General features: G+C 36.7%; 1 protein-coding gene across 7 annotated transcripts in view; it reads right to left on the reverse strand.

The window, feature by feature from the left end:
- The window catches only part of DENND1A (DENN domain containing 1A), a 490983-nt gene that overhangs the window by 400832 nt on the left and 67015 nt on the right, over positions 1–23136 (reverse strand). Inside the window, exon 1 of one of the 7 annotated variants that reach the window (XM_036022200.1) lies at positions 17924–18265. The exons of 5 other annotated variants lie outside the window; for them this stretch is intronic. In XM_036022200.1, coding sequence (XP_035878093.1) covers positions 17924–17932 — 9 coding nt within the window. In that variant the 5' untranslated portion in view covers positions 17933–18265. Of the gene's footprint in view, positions 1–17923; positions 18266–23136 lie in introns of those variants that run through there. One more of the 7 variants, XM_036022198.1, reaches the window with a different exon arrangement.

Here is a 23136-nt window from a genome sequence, read left to right on the forward strand (position 1 = left end):
GAAATGAAGATGAGAATTATGATGGTGATAGTGATGAATGCAATACAGTATCAGTTATCAGTTACTGAACATTCGCCGTGCGCTTGGAACTTGCAACCACCCTACACGAAGCTGAGGCTTAGACAGGGGAAGTACCTTGCAGAAGTTGACAAAGGAGCAGCACCAGGATTTAAAATCAGGTCAAGACAGATTCCAAAATTTATGCTCTTAACATCTAAATCACAGCACCAGACTGGGGATACCAACACCTTTAATGCTCAGTCGCCTGCCTGCAAGAGATTGAAAGTTCTTGCCAGACAGAGCAGTACTTAATTCACCCTTATAAATTCTACCGCGATGCCTCATTACTGGTTTGCTGAATACAATGTGAAGAAAGCATTGCTGTTAAGTGAATTTTTAGATACGGAAAAATCACCAAGAGTACATATCATTAACTTTCATTTTTTTTACAATGTATGTACTTTAAATTCAAAACACATATGTAACTTTGAAACTGAGAGAGCGACAAAGTGAAGGAAAGAAAGACCTCAAAATGGCAAAAATATTCTTCTAGATGCGTTCTTACATATTCCATAAACTTTTTATTCTGATACCAGCTAACCTTTCAATATGTCTAAGGTACTACCAGAAACTGTTATTTTGTTTCAAAACCAGAAAAAAGTTTTACCCATCTACTCCAGTCTGAGATTAAATAATCACAAAATAAAACAAAACTAATTTCCTTACCAAAAGTTTACCCTTTTGGAGAAAAAGTTAACTTCACTGTGTAGTACCAAATGATGAAATGAAATTTCAGTTCAAGAACATTAGTATTACCCATCTTTTATAAATCTTATTTAAAACTAGGATGAATAAAGTTATTTCAAAGTTAATCTCAAGGTACATATAGTAAGAAGGCCTTCTAAGAAAGAAACCTTGGCTCCATTTACCCAATAAATATTGAGCATCTTTTAAGTGTGCAAGAAGCAAGTTACCGTATTTCATCGTATTTCATAAAATTTAAGAAGCTGTTGAAAGTAAAATGCACCATCAGCCTATTACTATTTCCACAAAAAAGGGAGGGGAAATTAGATTACGGTAATTTACACTTATTGACTCATTTCTTTAGAATAGATATTTTCCATCTAACACTACTGTGGATACACAAAAAGATAAAAGCACAACAAATGAGTTTAAGTATTTCTAAAATTTCTTCACATTTAGAGAACTCCTTTGAATCACTTTTCAACTCAGAGTCCTCAATCGAGGTTTTTCCACGCAATATCATCCCCTCTGCTACCAGGAGAACTTGGTGATACAGCATTTCTTTAAAGAAAATTAAATGCTCCACTATTGCCTCCAAGACATTTTCCCAAGCTGACATCCATTCTGTAATGGATGCTAATCTTACTAGAAAATGTCAACAGAAAGTTTTCAGATGAAAATCAGGTTTCAAAAATATTTTTTAAATATATAAAATAATAAAAACAGCTTTGATCCTGAAGAAAAAAAAAGGAAATCAGGATTCATATTCCTTTCTCAAATAGTCCTGAAAATGTCCAATCCTACCACCAGGACTAACAGCCAAGTACTTCCATGCCTAGGCAGTGACATCATTAACAGCTGCCTGGCTTGCAGCAATTACAAGACCCAATCTATTGTGAGATGCATCAGATTTCAGATACTAAACTGTGGGTAAAATGTGTCCTAGAATTATTGAAACAAGGTAAATTGGATCTAAGCTACAAAATAGTACCCTTATCACATGAAAGTCTTATCCGAAAAGAAAGATGTGATCAGCTATAATTTTTGTACCCAATTTTTCGTTGCTACTTCCTTTTGGCGTGTGACTGATAGTGACCTTCTCTGTGGAAGTAGTGGCCAAAGAAATGTGAATGCAAGTAACCTATGCCAATTCATAGCTAAAGCTTAACAGGCCATCATGAGGAAGGCATGTCCCAGATGAGGGCTGCCCTTCAGCTTGGGTCCTTGAGTGAGATACAAAGCTGATCATGGAGCAGAGAAACAACCAAATGTAGTGTGGGGAAGTTACAAACTTTTGTTTTTCTCAGCCACTAAGATTCCTGAGGCCTCTTCTGTTCATTTGTTAAGGCAGCATAACCTAGGGAAAGTTTATTAATACAGAAGCTTCTTGAGATGAACTACAGACTATAAAAAATTATTTCCAAATGTCTGGGCCAGAAAGGCTCCTGTAAGCAATCACGTCCCCCACCCCGCCACCACCCAATACCCACAACCCCTGTTGCAACACATTTCCTCCTTTTCACCATACTTCCAAACAACTCGTATCAAACCATTCCTGACACCTTATTCCATGCTACTCTTGATTCTCTTGGCTAAGGTTCTCAACGCTGCTCTCCTCTGTTCATCTGCATCTTGCCCCTCGGGCCTGGTTCAAGATAGCATCTTCCCGTGGCTCTGCATCTAATCCATTCCTGTTCTTCATCATCACCTGACATCCCAGCTGGCATGTCCCCAAACCTTCCAACTCTGACACAAATTCTGTAAACAACCATCTCATCCATTCATCAGATATGAGGCTCAAACATCAAATGGATTCTCTTAGTTAGAGGTCTATCAAAAAGTACCTTTAAAATTCCTTTCACACTAATGATGAACCAAAGCAGTATGAAAATAGATAAAAGTATGAAGTACCACTCTAGAAATAATCATTTTAAACCTAACTTAAAGATAGAAAATAATTTCTATAATTCTAACAAACCCATGATTAACTTATACAGTAGGGACTGAAAATTATCTATAAAGATTTAACAAGAAATCAAAACCTGTACTGTATGGCAAATACTGGAGAAATGATTTTTCTATTGAAAAACAGCTGAATACAAGTCAACTAATTGTGGGGTTGGACTCACATCCAATTATTCATGCATACAAAACTAATTATAGGTTTTCTGTAGTCTACATTACATATGTATGTGTGTGTGTGTGTGTGTGGATACATATACATACACACTCATACAATAATACTCATCTTATTTGGACTCATTTCTGTATCACTTCCATTTCCTGTGTACCTGTCATAGAATGCCAAGGTACTTATTATCCTAGAATCCAATGTGTGAAAGAGAAGGCCTAGAACAGATTTAGTATCTCAGGAGAAAGATTTTGTTGTGACCTTGGACAACTTCATTAGCCTATTTAGCCATCAGTTTCTTTATAAGGAAGATGGGGATAGTACCATCTTCCTCACTGAATGAATGTTATGATTATGAAACAGTGTAACAAATTTAAACCACCGAGTGGAAAAATAACTCCTTTTAAAATGCTAGCTAGATTTCTACTTCAGTTAAAATGAATGAGGACTTAGATCAATGTTCCTATTCAGAAAAAAACAGAGTACATGAATAAAACATATAAAGAACACCTGTTTAAAGGCATCGGACAATTACCCCCCAAAATTATAAAATTAAACTGAGCCAAGATTCGGGAGAAGAAATTTTCAAAAAAAAATGTATTCTAATATGAAGGGCCATATTTCACCTCAAGATGTGGGCTGACAACAGGAGAGGCAAATAAGAGGCTAAAAGCTGATCAGAGGTTTCAAATCACCAACAAGACAAAGAAAATAAAACTAGAATTTAGGGTCCACAAAAGGAAAGAAGTCCCAGGAAGCACCTCAGGCTTTGAGTTTAGACCCCAAATAATTATACCCCACAAGAAAAAGTGAAAAGGAAATAGATGAATCCTCATGGACACTGAAGCACATCTTTAAATCATCAAAATCCCTAATTAGAAAAGAAGGAAGAATGAATGGGGTGGAGGGATGGGAGATTGCTAGTGCTCCTAGCCTAGAGGCCAAAAATAAATATAAATCCTTACCCTAGGCCTTCAAATATAGTTATACTTTTCAATATATAATGACTGGCACTGCAGAAGAGTACAGAAGGTGTGATTTTTTTTTCAATAAATAGTGCTAGGTCTATTGAAGATCCGTATGGCAAAATAGTAAGGGGAAGGGGAAGAGGAAGAAGCCACAATCACCCTATATCTCATACCATTCAAAAAAATTTAATGCCAGGTGTATTGCAGAGCTACACGTGGAAGGTAAAGTTAAATGTTAAAACTTGTAGAAAAAAACAGAGGAGAAATCTTTTAGATCTCTGGGACAGGGAAAGAGTTTTAAAGCAGGACACAGAAACCACTAACCACAAAAAAAATTATTAATAAATTGGGCTACATGGAAATGAAAAATTTCTATTCAGCAAAAGACCTGCCTCATCAAGAGCCCAAAGATGAGCCACGGAGTAGAGGATAACTTTAACATATATAACCATCAATGGTCTTATATCCAGATTACACAAAGAACTCTTAACAAAATAACAAGATACTCAAAGAACCAATAAATGTATTAAATGATGTTCAACTTCATTAGTAATCAGGAAAATACAAATTAAAATCAAAATGAAATATACTACACAACTACCAGAATGGCTAAAATTGAAAACACTTTTCATATTAATTAAACATTGGTGAGGATGTGGAGTAACAGGAACTCTCTCATACAGTAAATGGAAGTGCAAACTGGTTTAAACACATTGAAAAGCTGTTTGGCATGTTGCACTTAAGTTAAACACGCACATACACTATGACCTAGCAATTTCACTCTCAACTAAATGTGACCTGGGTGGGGGTTACATGGATGTTTTAACTTGGTGGTAATTCATCAAGCTGTTAACTTATGATTTCTACATTTTCCTCTCTGTTATGCCTACATAAATAGGTTTTCTAGACATAAAAATAAAAATAAAAACGACTAGCTGAAAAAAATTAGAATGTTGCATGTTTGGCAGCCAATTTTCTTTTCTAAAATCCTTTGGGAGAAAAACGTGAAATTTCCTACAATGATCAAATGAGAACTCTATTAATTCTGAATCACCAGAATATACTCTAAACTTACAAGTCATAATATATGTATTTCAGAAATAGGTTAGCAGAAAAAGTCATCAGCTTTACGAGCAGTGAAAATTCCTGAATTTGCCTTATGTTTGATTTAATTAGGATAAAAAAAAAAGAAAACATATTTTTCTGCACCTAAGCTTTCAAGTGGGCAAACGAGGAAAACTCATCTTTCAGATTTTAAAAAGATCATTGTATTGATAACTCACAACAATGAATCTTAAAATCATAATTTTAAGTAGAATACAATTGTTTGTTTTACATTATCACTATTGTTAAAAGAATGTTTGATTTGTATACCCTTAACACAAATTAAGACATTCTGAATTCCTTTGCCAAAAGAAAAACAGATAAAAGGAATCTACCTCCTCCAAAATTTTACCAAAATTTGTGCCCAAAATTTAACCAAAGAAATTAACTCATTCAACACATAAGTCATCAGTTACTGAGTTTACCATGTGCTGGGCACTTGCCAAGCATTTAGGATATTCATTTTATGGTAACAAGACCATTATGAGGAGGAGAGGATCATTTCCCCCATTTTACAGATGAGAAAAATGAGGCTTAGGTAAGTCAAATAACTTGCATAGTTCACACAGAGAGAGCATTTAATCAGTTCTTTGGTGTGAAAGATTAGTTTTCTATTTTGTGTCATTTTTTTTATCTTGAAATTTTGAGCCTAAGTACTATGCAAAGCAGGGAGCATGCACATATATGTACATACATAAACACTCATAAGAGTCTTGAAAACAAAAACTGTACTCACATCTGCAAGCCCCCTGTATAGCACTGCACCCGAAAGAGCTTAGGTTTGCTCCAAGAAACAAAACCGACTTCTCCGTGATAGACGAGCAAGCCAAAGCACTGCATATAGTAAGTCTACAAAGCATTAACTGGATTAATTAACAAGGGATTTGAGAGGCAGCTTGGAGCTAGGAAACCAAAACACTAAATTGTTTAAATACTTTGGCAAAAGATCAAGGTTTCTAGGCAGCACTGGGTCTCCTTCCATCCTTTCCATTCCATGTTTTAACACATTTAACCTGTCTGAGGTACTTTTTCATGAGATATGAATGACACTGTCAAAATACCATAAAGAAAAGTGAATTCAAAAAATACAGCAAGCTGTTACCAATTCTGCCAACATGCAAGAGCCCAGGCAACATTAATTACAAATCAATCGCTAGGACATAAACAGCTCTTATCACTGGTAAACTCTCCCTCTAAAATAATTTGCTGTAGAGAAGAAAAAAAAAAACAAAGCAAATGTCTCTTCTATTATACTTGGTGACCTAATCAGGACAAAGAAATGAAATAAAACAGGAGAAAAAGCACCGAATGACAAATGTGAAAAAGGAATCCTAGCTAGATGAACGCCTGGAATGCTACAAGAACAGCACTATCATTTAGAAATAATGAAGAGGAAGTGGTCAGGGTAGGGACACTTACTGAATGGGTTTCTGGTTTCCAGGAAGTAAGAATTTTTACAATGCAACTGATTTTCACAAACACATATGGCAGCAAAATGATAAAAGAAAGCTTTCAACTATACAATCACGGAGGGGAAAATCTGTTGTCCCTCTAGCTTTACGAGGGCCAAGCACACACATCAGACTCCTCATCTCCACCACACACAAATATTCAATCGTAAAAATAAACTCGAAAATCAAAGGGTCCTTCCAAAAGTCCAGTTAATCTAGACTCTGCCCAGAAACTACTCATTTCCTTCATTCTTTATATCTTAGATATCTCTGAATTTTCCTCTTAATTTCCATAAAAGATTAGAGAAAATCTAAATAAATTTCTACGGCAAAAATTCTTAAACACCACTCCTCTACTACAAACTTCGTGTATTCCAATGGGGGAAAAAAATAAGTAGAAGGAAATCACTAACTTTCCATCAAAATACATCCTGATTTCGATTAGACTCACTAGGGTTTCTATGAATATAGGGTATAAAAGTGGGGAGCACTCCAGCTAGGAAGCCTGACAAACAATGTGGCTGGGGACAGTTTTCTTTGCTTCCATCAATCAAATGACAAACATGCTCCATCTTGCAGAGTTACAAAGATTAAAGACCCTGTTTATCAAGTATCCAGTAGGATACACAGTAGGTGTTTAGCAGTTACTACTAGTTCTTGGCTTAGGCACATGATATATAGTAAGTTTCAAAGATAATACAAATTCTTTGCTGAATTAGAAATTTTATTAACAATTACATAAACAAGGCACTGGTAGATTATGGTAGGTTGCTATATGTCGATCACGAACAAAACTTACCCAAGTATGTCCACCACACTGTCTCCAAAGAGTTCACAACATTCTCCTATCAACTGTGCACTTTCACAAAATAACTGTGAGGAAAGGTTAATGGGCACTAATTCCTCTGGGTTCACATATGAATTAACAAGACTGAAGAAAATCTGAGAATTAGTGCAGCCAAGCTCATGTAAATTTCCTGACGTTGCGTGTTTTATTCAGGAGCTTCGGCTGCCTGTGATTTAAAAAAGTAACACATATTTTCAAATGAAATTATAAGAAGAAAAATATGGTTAAAAAAGAAGCTAATACAGTTTTTTAATTAAAAAGAGCATACGTACATAAAATTTCCAAAAGAAAAGTGTCCCAAAAGCACAGTAGGTAGGTAAAATGTATGTATCATACTTTGGGTTCAAGTTCTTAATACTCTGTATTATAGGATTTTTCAAATTGACTTAATATCACACATTATTCATTTCAAATTTGATGAACTACTAAAATACTATTACATTCATTGCTATTTTAAAGTAATTTTAATGTCATATAAAAATGTTTATTCACCATACTTTTAAAAAAGAAGTTCTGTTTCATTTAACAGCAGCTAATTAACAAAAACAGTACCATAAAATAGTTAGAAATATTTATTGCACAAAACAGGCTACAACTCTATTTCTGTTATCTTTTCAAGCTCTCTTAATAAGAATTTAATGAATACCTACTATGAGTAAGATATTCTGAATACCTTATATCACTAAATTTCTTATACCATTAAATTCTCAAAAGAACCTTAATAATTCTGTATTATTGAGAAAACTGAAATCCAAAAAAATTAAGTACCTTGCTCAATTCAAGTCAGCTTACTTGCTATTGAAGAACAGGATTTAAACTCCAAACTCGGTGTAAAGCCTTTGCATGCTACTGTCTTATATTCCTACATTCTCTGTAATTAAAATAAAGAGATACAACACCCCCCTGCATTCACAGACACCAGTGTCTCATCAATCAACAAAGATACTCCACAATTAGCTCCCCACTACCCCCGCCTGCTCCCAAAAGGACTGAGCATCTTTCAACAAACCTGGTCAAGTTAAAGAAGGCAAAAACACAACTTTAAAATAGTCTGTTGTATCAGCACAACCCAGAAGAAACCATATTCTCCTAGCCAAGAGTAAAAATATGAATACAAACACACATACATAGCTTTCCTGAACATTGAAACACTAAATTATTTTTAAATTGTCTTTCAAAACTATATAATTCCTATAAAGAAAAACTGCAAGCACTATTCGGGAGTCCTGACCCTATCAATGCCAATTTCATCCCGCACTTCAAGGTCAGAACCTCCCTTCCTAGAGACCTCCCAAGAAAAGGCAAAAATTAAGAAAGTTGAAAATCTGGTCAAATGTAAAGACCAAGAAAAACAACGTTAGTCTATTTTAAGTTCAGCTACTGTAACCTGGAGGCATAAAACATAAAAACCAACGCAACTTCTACATTATTTTGACATCATTCTGCTCTTTACCAATTGCCTACGAGTGAATTTGCCAAACGGAAACACATGTTGTGAAAAAAAATTTATGCCCTGACTGGTGTGGCTCACTGGATTGAGCGTGGGCTGCAAACCAAACGGTCACAGTTTCGATTCCCAGTCAGGGCACATGCCTGGGTTGCAGGCCAGATCCCCGGTAAAGGGGCACGCAAGAGGCAACCACACATTGATGTTTCTCTTCCTCTCTCTCTCCCTTCCCCTCTCTAAATACAAATAAAATCTTAAAAAAAAATAAAAAAATTTACTAGCTTCTTTATTCCTCATACCAAGACTTTGGGATGGACCCCATTAATAACCCCATTTTACAAATTAAAAAAATAAAGAGCTAACTCACCCAACCTATCATCATACACCTTATAAATGGCTGCACGTAAACTAGAACTTATGCTTTTAACAGAACCATACTGAAGCAAAACCTTGTTCCAAAAGAGAAGTTGAACATTCCAGAACACAACTGAAAGTCGTGCAACCTATCATCACACAGCTTATAAATGGCTGTATCTGAACTAGAACTTATGTTTTCAACTGAACGACAGTAAGGCAAAACCTTGTTCCAACAGGAAAGCTGAACATTCCAGAACACAGCCAAACCATTATTATCCTTAAACAAAGATATCACAGACAGGACACGGGGAAGAAACAGGCCGAGCACTGAATCGCCAATCAATCCACTACTAACTGTATTACCTCAGGGCAAGTTACTTAATTTCTCTGTGCATGGGTTTCCAAGAGCTGTAAAATGGAGACAATAATTTACATCTTATGAGCTCCAAGAAAGATAAGAAAAATACACACATGTGTGCATGTATATGTAATGTGTGTGTGCATGTATATTTACATACATAGCAAATAAAAGTTCAACAAATGTCATACCCACACTCTTATCTACCCCTTGAGTTTGTTCCATTTCAATACTCAGAAGAGAAATGAAGGTGATAATGATGACTGTTGAGCAAAATGCAGAATCTATTATTACTTTAACCAGGTCATTAGAAAATTGAAATATTGACAAGTATGGAACATCGAGAGTCAGTCACAATAGGCCGAACCTTAACATTGCAAAAACTTCCTTAAACTGCATTAGATATTTCTGTCAATCATTCAATGTGGCACCCGGAAGAAAACAAAACTAAGTTTTCTTTCAAAATGCAGTTTCCTTACATAGTTGCAAGCAGAATCTAGTTCCAGACTAGGACCCTTGAGACGCCTTACCTCAGGAATCTCATTCCCATAGAGAATGGTATCACCTACCTCCAATGGCAAATCCTAAACCCTCCCATCATTTCCTCAGTTTCCAAACACTGCAGGAAACTAGGGTAGTTCATACATTTTTCTTTACAGGGAAGTCCTCAGCCCACTAAATAAAAGTTATCTTAATGTATATTATCATCGCCACAAAAGGCCACACATGGGCAAGAGCCATGTCTTATCCATCCAGACATGTTTCACTCTTGGCTTGCCCCTGGTCTGCAAAAAAGGCAGTGCAGCATAACACCAGGGAGACCACAGAGATCACCTAAGGGCTGGCTGAGCTGCATGCTCTATCCTGGGAACAGACACATAAAGTGTCTGTTAGCCATGGGAAGCCAAACTTGAAAGACCATACAGTCTGAGCATGCCAATATAACCAATTATCAATATAAGTAATGTCCCAAGGAAGCCAGTAGAAAAACGAAGGAGAATGAGCAAAGAAAGCCAGAATGAGAAAAATGGAGTCACCCCAGTCCATGACTTTTCCAGTTCCAGTTTGTGCTCATGAAGCCCGGCTGCAATATGCTTCCTATTCTTCCCTGTACAACCCCAGCCCCTCCACCTCCATCCCTGCCCTTCTTGAGCTAGTTTTAGTGAAATTCCACTCCTTGCATTCAAAAAACCCATAACAAGGACAATGCCTGGCACAGAGAAGAAATTCAATGAAACACATTAAAAAAACAAAAACAAAAACAGGAGTACAAACCTTATAAAATACCTGATGTTAGATCAGCAGTCCCATAATTACAGTTCCCTCAACAGACAGGCCAATTTCCCGTAATCCACTTACCAAATAATTGTTGAAGAAATAAACAGTATTTGACACAACATGACACTTTATTCTAATTTATCATATAATAATAATTAAGCATTCAAAGCTTACAATGAAAGCACAGCTCTGCAGTTCATATTGTTCTTTTAAATTGAATAATTTGGAATCCTGTGAAGAGTCCCACCTTACAACATATTCCCTCATTCTTGTGCAAACACAATCTGTCTATCAACATATTAGCATTTCAATCACCCTTGCTTTTTTCATAACTGGGAGAAGCTGTCTTCATTTATTCCTATTGAGCATATACACCTATGAATTATTTCTAAAGCTAAGCAGTAAAATTGAATTTAAATCCAAGTAAATGAGAAACAAACTATTTTCAAAAATAAATGTAGGACACTGGTTCCTGTTATATACTCCCAAATATTACACATATGCTCTTCAATGAGTAATTTACTTTAAGCTGAAAAGAATTTTTTCTGATTTAAGTTGTCATAATAGATGATAATAAAAAACCAACATGTTTCAAAGGTTTTCTGTCTTTCTTTCTTTCTTTTTTTTTTTTTAAGAATTCTGCATCAATTTATATTCCTGGGATAAATATACCCACCATTCAAGTAAAAAAATTTAAGTCCCCTTTAAGCATCCCTTTAAGGCACTGACCATAAATTGTGTAATTTGCCTGGACATCATTAAAAAGTAAAGTTAATGAGGATTCAGCTGAAAACAGAAGGAATGTAACCTATTTTCAGGCAAAAGTTCTAACACAGCAATCAGAGGAAAAAACTCTTTGATGTTTCTTTGTCTCTTCTCATTAATTTTTTTGTCTCAAAAAAAAAGACTATTTAAAAAATACAACAAAGTTTAAACATGATAATTATAAGAGAACTCCAATGAGGTCATTAGAATTTTTATAAGATAAACAAGAGCCGGTCATATATACATGGGGATACCACCACCTACCTGGCAGAGTTGTTATAGGGCTTAGAGATATTTTAAGTAAAGTGTGCAGCAGAGTAATCCACACACAGAAGGTACTCACTGATATTAATTCTCTCCCCTTTAGTCCCTCTCTGGTCCCCAAGGGCCCAGTACAGTGCTGGCACAAAAACAGTGCTCAAAGAATGGCAATTATTACTATTACATATGATGTATTCTTTTTTCCTGCTACAAAATTCACTACATTAACCCTAACCTTCTTTTCAAGATTTATGCAAGACTCAGCACCTCCTGTCACTAGGCAGGTGGGGCATTATCCAAATAACCAGCATGAAGTAAACAGTCCCATGTGACATTTTATCATGTGAAGTGCCTGCACAGGTATAAATATTATATCCTCTCTGGTTTTATTGCCTCATTTTACAATTATACTACTAAAGAGCAAAATAACATGCAGAATGTTAAGTGGCATTCTGCTGCTTGGAATTTCATCCCAAGGCTCCATTCAGAATAATAAATGTGGGAGCTATTTTATCTGTGCTCTATTGTGAAGAGAGTCATCACCTTTACTTGAATATATACGAGGATTTGGTTTTCTGCAATCCATTTTGTGGTAAAGGAAATTTTAAGCCAAGTGTGATAATTACCAAGAAGGTGTCATTTAGGAAGTATTATACTGCTTTCCAGAGAGACCTTACCCTATGCTTTGTTACTGTTAAACAAATCCCATAATCTCAGTTTGAAAAAGCCTAATCAGTAATAATTGGTACTAAGATGTTCACCCTTAAATACCACTAGAATTTAGAATTTTTCTACACCCAAAAACAAAAACAAAAAAAAACCCTGTAAATTACAACTTCCAGTCAAGATGGCAGCAAAAAGGTAAACACAGCTCACCTTCTTGCACAACCACATCAAAATTACAACTACAATGTAGAACAACCATCACTCAGAACCATCAGAAATTGAGTTGAATAGAAGTCTGACAACTACAGATTTGAAGAAACCATAACCAAGCCAGACTGGTAGGAGACATGGAATGGGCTAGTGGTGGATAAAAATTTGGGAAGGCTATCAAGGGAGCAAGGAGCCCCAGCCCCACACCAGGCCCCCCAACCCAGGGTTCCAGTGCCAGGAAGATAGGTCCCCATAACTACTGGCTACAAAAATGAGTAGGGACTGAGTCAGTAGAAGAAACTTCTAGAGTTCCAAGCAGTTCCTCTGAGAGAACCCACACACAAATACTCAGACTCACTCCCTCTGAGCTCCAGCAGTGAGGCAGCAGCTTGAAAGGCACCAGTGCCATATAGGGAGGAAATGAAGTGTCTGCCATCAAGATGGCAGCTGGGGTACAGCTTTCTCTAAGACAGAAAGGGGGAGAAGAGGATTTTCTGAACCCTCCCCCAACACAGCCACAGAGCCTGCAGGAAGGTGCCATATCAGAGATTCCATCAACTGGCTAATATTGTTTGCTGCCCTCCACCCCAGATCCTCTGAGACTCTATCCCACCCAACTTATGGGCCCACCCAAGCTATTAAAAGTGACTTGTCCATATGAATGGCTGGTCTTGGCTCATGCTTCACAAATTCCTACATCCTATCAAACAAGCAACTGCCAGCCTATAGCCTTCCTAAGCCCCCAGCCCCCATACCTCTTGCTAAGTGGCCCCAGGCCTGGCACTAGCAGCAGCCAACCTAGATTCACAGCTTAGCTTTGCCTGGAAATCTCCAAGCCCAGCACAAGTAGCAGCCATCTCAGATCGCTTTATAGCTCATGCTGGGTGATCCTGGGCAGCACACAGAGGGGTGGCTGACCTTGCCCTGCACTAGCAGGAAACCCCAGAGCCTGCACACCCAGTGGACAGCTATAGACCATGTTAGAGCACCACTATCCTGACCCTGCACAGCTGATCCTCCACAGAAAGCAGGGGTTGGCGGTCAGTGGTCACAACCAGTCCTTGCAGCTGGCTGGCCTGGTAAATCCCTACCATTAACCTGCCAACAGCAAGCAAGGCTCAACTACAAGAGGAGGGTGTACTCAACCCACATGAAAGACACACCTCAAGAACTTACCTACAACATTAGGCCACGCTGCCAAGACGGGGTCATAGCAGCTCTACCTACTATGTAGAAACAGCCTTGGCTGGTATGGCTCAGTAGTTTGAGCAATGGCCTGTGAACCAAAAGGTTGCTGTTTCAATTCTCAGTCAGAGTACATGCCTGGGTTGTGGTCTGGGTCCCCAGTTGGGTGCATGTGAGAGGCAGCCCATCGATGTTTCTCTCACACATTGATGTTTCTCTACCTCTCCTTTGTTCTCCCTTCCATTCTAAAAATTAATAAAATATTTTTTAAAAAGAAAGAAAAAACTATGTTAATGTTATAAAAATAAATAGATAAATAAAATCTTTTAAAAACACACACACAGGGAGGCTTCCAAAATGAGGAGACAAAGAAACATGGCCCAAATGAAAGAACAGATCAAACTCCAGAAAAAGAACTAAACAAAATGGAGATGAGCAATCTATCAGATGCAGAGTTCAAAACAGGAGTGTGGTGATAAGGATGCTCAGAGAACTCACCGAATGTGGTAAAAGCATAAAGGAAGAAATGAAGGCTACACTAACTGAAATAAAGAAAAATCCACAAGAAACCAACAGTGAAGGGAAGGAAGCCAGGGTTCAAATCAGTGATTTGGAACAGAAGGAAGAAATGAACAACCAGAACAGAATGAAGAAATAAGAATTCAAAAACACAAGGAGAGGAGTTCTAGCCAAGATGGAGGCATAGGCAGAAACCCTTTACTTCCTCGTACAACCAAAAGAAGGATAATGACCAATCTAAAATCAAAAAACAACCAAAAGCACCAGAAAATCAAACTGCATGGAACTCTGACAACCAAGGAATTAAACAAAAAATCAACCAGAATAACCAGACCAGTAGGGCAGCGGACCACATGGGTCACTCAGAAAAACCGCAGCGAGGCAGCAGATCAGGTGGGCAGGGCTGACTAAAGGCAAAACTGAGACTCAGAACTGACTGTGGACTATGGCGGTTGCTGCAGTGAGAGAAACTCCCAGTCTCACACAAGTTCACTGGAAAGTGGAGCTAGAGAACCAGCAGGCAGCTGCATTGTTCCCTCTCTAGCCCCTCCCCCTCAGACAGTGCCACAATACAGCAAGGAGGGTTGCCCTGCCTGGGTGAATACCTAAGGCCCCATCCCATTACAACTTATCAGGTGCACCAAGACAAAGAAATATGGCCCGAATGAAAGAACAGAGCAAAACCTCAGAAAGAGAACTAAGCGAGGAGGAGACAGCCAACCTATCTGATGGAGAATTTAAGGCCCTGGTAATCAAAATGCTCATAGAACTAACTGAGCTTAGTCAAAAAATGAAAAAATAAATGAAGAATACCCAAAGTGAAATAAAGCAAAATATTCAGGGAACCAATAGTGACAGGAAGGAAACCAGGAGTCAAAGCAACGATTTGGAACAAAAGGCAAAAAAAACCATCCATCTGGAACAAAATGAAGAAACAAGAATTCAAAAAAGTGAAGCAAGTCTTACAAGCCTCTGGGACAACCTGAAGCATTCTAATATTCAAATTATAAGGGTGCCAGAAGGAGAACAGCAGCAAAAAACTGAAAACTTAGTTGAACAAATAATGAAGGAAAACTTCTCCAATATAGCAAAGGAAATAGACTTCCAGGAAGTCCAGGAAGACCAGAGAGTCCCAAAGAAGTTGAACCCAAAGAAGAACACACAGGGCACATCATAATTACATTACCCAAGATTAAAGAGAAAGAGAAAATACTAAAAGCAGCAAGAGGAAAGGAGAGAATTACCTACAAAGGAGTTCCCATAAGGCTATCAGTTGATTTCTCAAAAGAAACCTTACAGGCAAAAAGGGGCTAGAAAAAAGTATTTGAAGTCATGAAAGGCAAGGACCTACATCCAAGATCACTCTATACAGCAAAGCTTTCATTTAGAATGGAAGGGCAGATATAAAGTGCTTCCCAGACAAAGTCAAGTTAAAGGAGTTCATCATCACCAAGCCATTATTATATGAAATGTTAAAGGGATTTATCTAAGAAAAAGAAGATAAAAAATATGAACAGTAAAATGACAACAAACTCACAAGTATCAACAAATGAACCTAAAAAAAAGAAAAACAGCCATGGCTGGCGTAGCTCAGTGGATTGAGCGCGGGCTGGGAACCAAAGTGTCCCAGGTTCGATTCCCAGCCAGGGTACATTCCTGGGTTGCAGGCCATAACCCCTAGCAACCGCACATTGATGTTTCTCTCCCTCTCTCTCTCTCTCTCTCTCTCTCTCTCTGTCTCTATCTCCCTCCCCTCCCTCCCTAAAAATAAATAAATAAAATCTTAAAAAAAAAACAACAATGAAAACAAAAACTAAGTAAATAACCAAAACAGGAACAAAATCACAGAAATGGCCATCACACAGAGGGATTTCAGTGGGGAGGGAGAAATTAGGGGGGGAAAGGTACAAGGAAGAAGCAGCATAATTAGTAGGCATAAAATAGATGGGGAGAGATGAAAAATGGTATAGGAAACTGAGGACTCAAAGAACTTATCTGTGCAACCTGTGGACATAAACTAAGGGCAGGGGGAATGCTGGAGGGTTGTGGGGGAAGGGGGAAGGGGGGATAAAGGGGGAAAAATTGGAAAAACTGTAGTAGCATAATAATGAAAAATAATTTTTTAAAAAACACAAGGAGAGAATGAGAAGATTCTGGGACATTCCCAAAAGTGTCAACATCTGAATCATAGGGATGCCAGAAAAATAAGAGAAAGAGCAAGTAACTGAAAACTTATTTGAAAAACTAATAAAAGAAACTAACCTAATTTGGTAAAGTACCTAGACATACAAGTCCAGAAAGCACAAAGTGTCCCAAACAGCCCTGGCTGCCGTAGCTCAGTGGATTGAGCGCGGGCTGCAAACCAATGCATCGCAGGTTCGATTCCCAGTCAGGGCACATGCCTGGGTTGCAGGCCATAGCCCCCAGCAACCGCACACTGATGTTTCTCTCTCTCTTTCTCCCTCCTTCCCTCTCTAAAAATAAATAAATCTTAAAAAAAAAAGTGTCCCAAACAAGTTGAACCCAAAATAGATCACACCAAGACATATCATAATTAAAATGCCAAAGATTAAATAAAGATAAAGAGAGAATCTTAAAAGCAGCAAGAGAAAAGCTGTTACCTACAAAGGAGTTCCCACAAAACTATCAGCTGATTTCTCAAAAGAAACTTTGCAGGCAAGAAGGGACTGGCAAAAAGTATTCAAAGTGAGGAAAAGTGAGGATCTACCTGCAAGATTGCTCTATCCAGCAAAGCTATCATTTGGAATGGAAGCGCAGATAAAGTGTGTTCCAGAGAAGGTAAAGCTAAAGGAGTTCGTCATCACCAAGCCCTTATTATAGGAAATGTTAAAGGGACTTATTTAAGAAAAAGATCAAAACTATGAACATTAAAATGACAACAAAGTCACAACTATCAATAACTGAATCTAAAAACCAAAAACAAACTAAGCAAACAACTAGAACAGGAACTGAATCATAGATATAGAGATTATTTGGAAGATCACCTGTGGGGAGGAGGAAGGGGGATAATGGGGGAAAACCGTACAGGGATTAAGAAGCATAATTGGTAGGTACATAATAGACAGGGAAATGGTAAGAATAGTATAGGAAATGGAGAAGCCAAAGAACTTATGTGTATGACCCATGGACATGACTTAAGCGGGGAGGACTGCTGGAAGGATGGGTGGTGCAGGGCGAAGAGGGGCAAAGGGGAAAAAATTGGGACAACTGTAATAGTATAATCAATAAAATATACTTCAAAATAAAAATAAAAAATATTATCAGTGTTTTTTAAAAAGATCTGAAAGAATGGAAGTTACTTAGTTTTAAAAAATTAGTAAGGAGTTTAGGATAGTGGTAGTTGAGATGGGAAGAGATACCTCGTGTTTATAGACATTTAGGTAAACCAATCTAATTTTTCTGATAAATTAAATTTGGAGAGTGAATGGGAAGGTAAGTGATCAGGATGAAAGTAGGAGGTGTCTGGCCTGCATAACTGGATTTAAAAAAAAATGTGTTGCTCATGGGAAATGGACCAGATCTTCACTGGTTCATGAGTTAGAATTTAGACACTGTGTGTTTCAGATGCCTTTATTCAAGTGAATTGGGAGCTCAAACGAAGGGTTTCTCACCTCATTCATTTATTCAACATGCAATCTAAGAAACAATTATGTACCAGGATGCTCCTCATGAGGGAAAAGGAGAGGAACAGGATGCTGAGCTGCTCTATGAAAAAAACAAGTACAACAATGACAGAGGTTCAGGAGTTCATTGAGTTCAAAGGAAGGAGAAACAAATTCTGCCTCAACAATGAGGGAAGACCGTAAGAAAAAAAGTACCTTGAAATTCAAAGAGCAATTCCTCAAACAGAGACAGAGAAAGACATTTTAGACAGAAGAACAGCATTTGAAAATGGCAATTAGTATGCAGTGGCTGCAAGTACAAAGTGTGTGAGTAGTAAAAAAAAAAACAAACACACACAAGGACCAAATTTACAGAAATAAAAAGTATTATGAGAAAATTCTATGAACAAATGTATACCAACCAATTAGATAATCTAGATGAAATGGACAAATTCCTTAAAAAACCCAAACTCCCAAAACTAGTCAAGAAAAAATAAAAAATCTGAATAGGCCTATAACAAAAGATTAAATTACTAATTTTACAACTTCCCAACAACAACAACAAGCCTAGATTTACATGATTTCACTGGTGAATCCTACCAAACATTTAAAGATTAATTAATACCAATTTTTCATACACTTTGAAGAAACAGAATATGAAGAAAAATTTCCTAACTCATTCTATGAGAATATTAATGCAGATATCAAAACCAAAAAAATGCATCACCAAAAAACTACAGAAATGCAAAAATGTTCAGTAAGCTATTAGCAAACCAAATCTAACAACACATAAAGAAAAATTACACACCATGGCCAAATGAGATTTATCCCAAGAATGCAAGGTTAGTTTAACATACAAAAATAGTTTAATGTAATAAACCATATCAGAAAAATAAAGAACAAAATAATATGATCACCTCAACAGACACAGAAAATACATTTAATAAAATCCAACATTCTTTCATGATAAAAAACACGGAAAAAACTAGGAATTGAAAGGAAATTCATCAAACTAATAATGGGCACTTATAAAAACCTACAGGTAATATGATACTTGAGGATGATAGACTAAAGGTTTCTTTTTCTTTAAAATGAGGAGTAAGACAAGGATATTCACTCCTGTAACTTCTATTTAATATTATATTGGAGTTTCTAGCCAGCACAAGAAAAGAGACTGAAGTTATCCAGCTTGAAAAGAAAGAAGTAAAACTATCTCTAAGATTACCTAAATAAATTGAAAGTCAGAGATTGGAAGACAATATTGTTAAGATAGCAATGCATCCCAAATGGATCTACAAATTCAACTCACTCCCTATTAAAATATCAGCTGGGTTGGTGTTTGATTTGTTGTTGTTATTGTTGTTGTTGTTGGAAGAAATTGACAGGCTGATCCTACAATTTATATGCAAATGCAAGGGACCAAGAATAGCCAAAACAACCTTGAAAAAGAAGAACAGAATTGAAAGAGTTACCCTTCTCTAAATCAAAATTTACTACAAAGCTATAGTAATCAAGACAGTGTAGTGCTAGCATGAGAACATGAATAGAATTAAAATTCCAGAAATAAACAATTGTCAACTGTAATTGTCAACAGATTTTAAACAAAGGAGGCAAGACAGTTCAGTGGGAAAAGAATAATCTTTTCAATAAATAGTACTGGGACAATTATATATCCACATGTAAAAGAAGTTACACTCTTTATACCATACACAAAATCAACTCAAAATGGATCACAGACAACAATTATAAGAAGTAAAACTGTAAATATCTTATAAGAAACGTAAGAGTAAATCTTGGTGAGCTCAGAATGGGCAACGGTTCCTTAAACACAATAACACAAACTACAATAGAAAAAAACAGATAAATAGAACTTTGTCAATAAACAAAGTGTGGTATATTCAATAATGGCACACTATTTAGCAACAGAAGGGATGAACTACTGATAAGTACTAGTACATGGCTGAGTCTCAAAAACATCATGCTAAATGAAAGAAGCCAGATGCTAAAGACTACATACTACTGTATAATTTGTGCTGTGAAATGTCCAAAAAGGGGCACTAATTCTAAAAGAAGACTGTAGCGATAGTTGCAGAACTCTGTAAAGTTTATTAAAGACTATTGACTTTTATCTTACAATGGGTGAATTTTTATGGTATGTAAGTTATAGCTCCATAAAATTGCTTTTTAAAAAGTAAAAAGAAAAAGAGAGAGAACTTCATCAAAAGTAACAATGTGCATGCTTCAGAGGACACCATCAAGAAAGGGAAATTGTAATCTACAAAATGAAAGAAACTAATAGGGACTTGAATTTACAACTCAGTAATAAACAGATAAATAAAAATAAAAAGATAACCCAATTAATTGACAGGCATGGGATCTGAATACATATCTCTCCAAAGAAGATACACAAATACCTAATAAGTACATGAAAAGATGCTAAACATCATTAACCAATAGACAGTGCAAATAAAAAGCAAAATACCACTTCACACCCACTAGCATGACTATATTAAGAAAGACTAACAATATCAAGTGTTGATAAAGATGTGAAGAAACTGGAACTCACACATGCTGGTGGGAATGTGTTTAGGAAAAACCCACTGTCCTCCTCCTATAAGTCTCTCCATTATTCTCACACTACTACCACACTCACAATACATCTGACACCAGACATGTGGGTGTTCTCCCCCAACACACATGGAAGTTCTGTTTTTCCTCTACTTTCTGAAAACTAATTCTCTATGACATCAACTAGGTGGCCTACAATTTAACTAAATCCTGACTCTATCTAATTGGAGGTAGCGTCAGATCCCACAACTTAGACAACATCATGGAAGTGAAAGAAGCCAGATACAAAAATTTAAAATATTGTATGATTTCACTCATACAAGACACCTAGATTAGGCATATTCATAGAAACAGAAAGTAGGTTACAGGTTACCAAGATTGAGGAGAGAAAATATGGGAAGGAAAGGCTTAATGGTTACACAATTTTTGTTTGGGATGATAAAGTAGTTCTGGTAAGAGACAGTGGTAGTAGCTGCACAATAGTGTGAATGTAATCAATGCCATGGAATTATACACTTCAAATGGTTAAAATGACAAATTTCATGAGGTATCTATCATCACAATTTAAGTAAATTAATGTACACCAACCACCAATAAATTCTGTTCTTTAAATGGGAGAATTGTATGGTATATGAATTATAGCTCAATGATGATATTTAAAATAATTAAAATTAAACACTAAATTGGTTGTTTTAACAGCAATTAGACACAGATGCAGAGAGAATGACTACACTGGAAGAAAGACTTAAAGAAATCAAAGTGCAGCAGAGACAGAGAGATTGGAAACACACAAAAAAGCAGGGTTAAAAATAGCAGGAAAACAAAGTGAGAAGTTCTAGCACATGTCTGATCACAGTCCCAGAGGAGGAAGAAAGAAAGAATGGGGGTGATGGGAGAGAAGCAATTAGAGCTACAAAGGAAAAGGATCTCAATCGCCGCTGGCTGGCGTTGCTCAGTGGATTGAGCACGGGCTGTGAACCAAAGTGTCGCAGGTTCGATTCCCAGCCAGGGTACATGCCTGGGTTGCAGGCCATAACCCCCAGCAACCACACATTGATGTTTCTCTCTCTCTGTCTCTATCTCCCTCCCTTCCCTCTCTAAAATTAAATAAATAAAATCTTTAAAAAAAAAAAAGACCTCAATCCTCAGAGTCAAAGAGCTGAATGACTTGATCAAGATCCATAAGAATAAAACACTCCACTAGACATATGTCATGGCTAAACTGGGGAACAAGACAAATTATCTGCATAAAAATGATAATCAGAATGGAAAGTGACTTCCAAACAGCAACAAAAGAAGCCAGAAGACAATTAAATGGCATCTCCAATATGCTTGAAAAAAGTAACTACCAATCCAGAAAGAAAAAATAAAACTTTTCAGATAAACAAAACAAATACTTGTCAGCAACAAGGGGATATTATTCAAACAAGAATAAAATTATCACAGATAGAAAATGTCCAATATGCCAGAAGACCTGAACAAATAAAGTAGAAAATATGTGGTAAATCTAAACAACTGGTTCTATTTAAAAAATATCTTATAGATTTAAGGTAAAATACACAACAATAAAAGCATATAAGCCAGGAGAGGGTAATTAGTTAAAGGTATTGTTCAGGAGGAGAGTAAAGATGCCAATTAGCTTTGCTAAATTACATAAAAGCATGCTAAAATTTCTCAGGCTGTGCATTTGTATTAGTTAATATCATGGACTCTCAAGGCTCACTACCTGGGTAGTTCAGTAGAGTAGAGTAGTGGCTCTACTACTTGATAGCTGTATGGCATTAGGCAGATTACAGAACCCCTCCATACCAGTTTCCCATACCACAGTTTCCCCATCTGTACAATTGAGACAGTAATAGTATCTCCTAGAGTTTTTATAAAAATTAAATAAATTATAGGTAAAGCATGTAGAACAAGGACAGGTACACAGTAAGATGCATGTGAGTCACAGTCACCATTATTTTTAGAGTAAGAGAAAAAAACAGTATTTAAGTTTCAAATATAAGAGGGGGAAAATGGATGAAAATGCCTGATTAATCCAAAAGAAAGCAAGAAGGAAGGAAAAACAAAACTTAAAAAGCAGACTGGATTTTAAAAGATCCAGCTACATGTTTCTTGTAAGAGATATACTTCAATATAACATTGAAAAAGAAAACAAAAAATGGAAACGTACAATTTGATGAGTTTTGACATATGTATTCACCCACAACACCATGACCACAATCAATCAGCCCTAAAGTCTCCTCCTGTTCCTTTGTAATCTATCCCTCCCTCTCTACTACCCCCCACCCATCCCTAGGAAGCCACTGATGTGGCTTCTGTCATTAAAAATTAGTGGGCACTTTCTAGGATTTTATGTAAATGGAATCAAATAGTATATACTCTTTTTTGTCTGGCTTCTTTTACTCAGCATTATCATGCTGAGATCTGTCCATGTTTTGAGTATATCAATACTCTGTTCCTTTTAATTACTATTCTATGTATATAATTCAATTTTTTTAGCCATTTCTAGCCTCTCCTGACAACAAATGATGTTAAAATTAAGAAATGGCTTCTGAGTAAAGATCAAATCCAGGGTACTCCTAGAACAACACTGTCTAAAGATGAAGCTGAGGACATAATTTTAAAATTCTTTGTAAGACCTCTTAAAGATC

This window comes from Phyllostomus discolor, chromosome 3 (assembly GCF_004126475.2).
Source record: "Phyllostomus discolor isolate MPI-MPIP mPhyDis1 chromosome 3, mPhyDis1.pri.v3, whole genome shotgun sequence".
NCBI lineage: Eukaryota > Metazoa > Chordata > Mammalia > Chiroptera > Phyllostomidae > Phyllostomus > Phyllostomus discolor.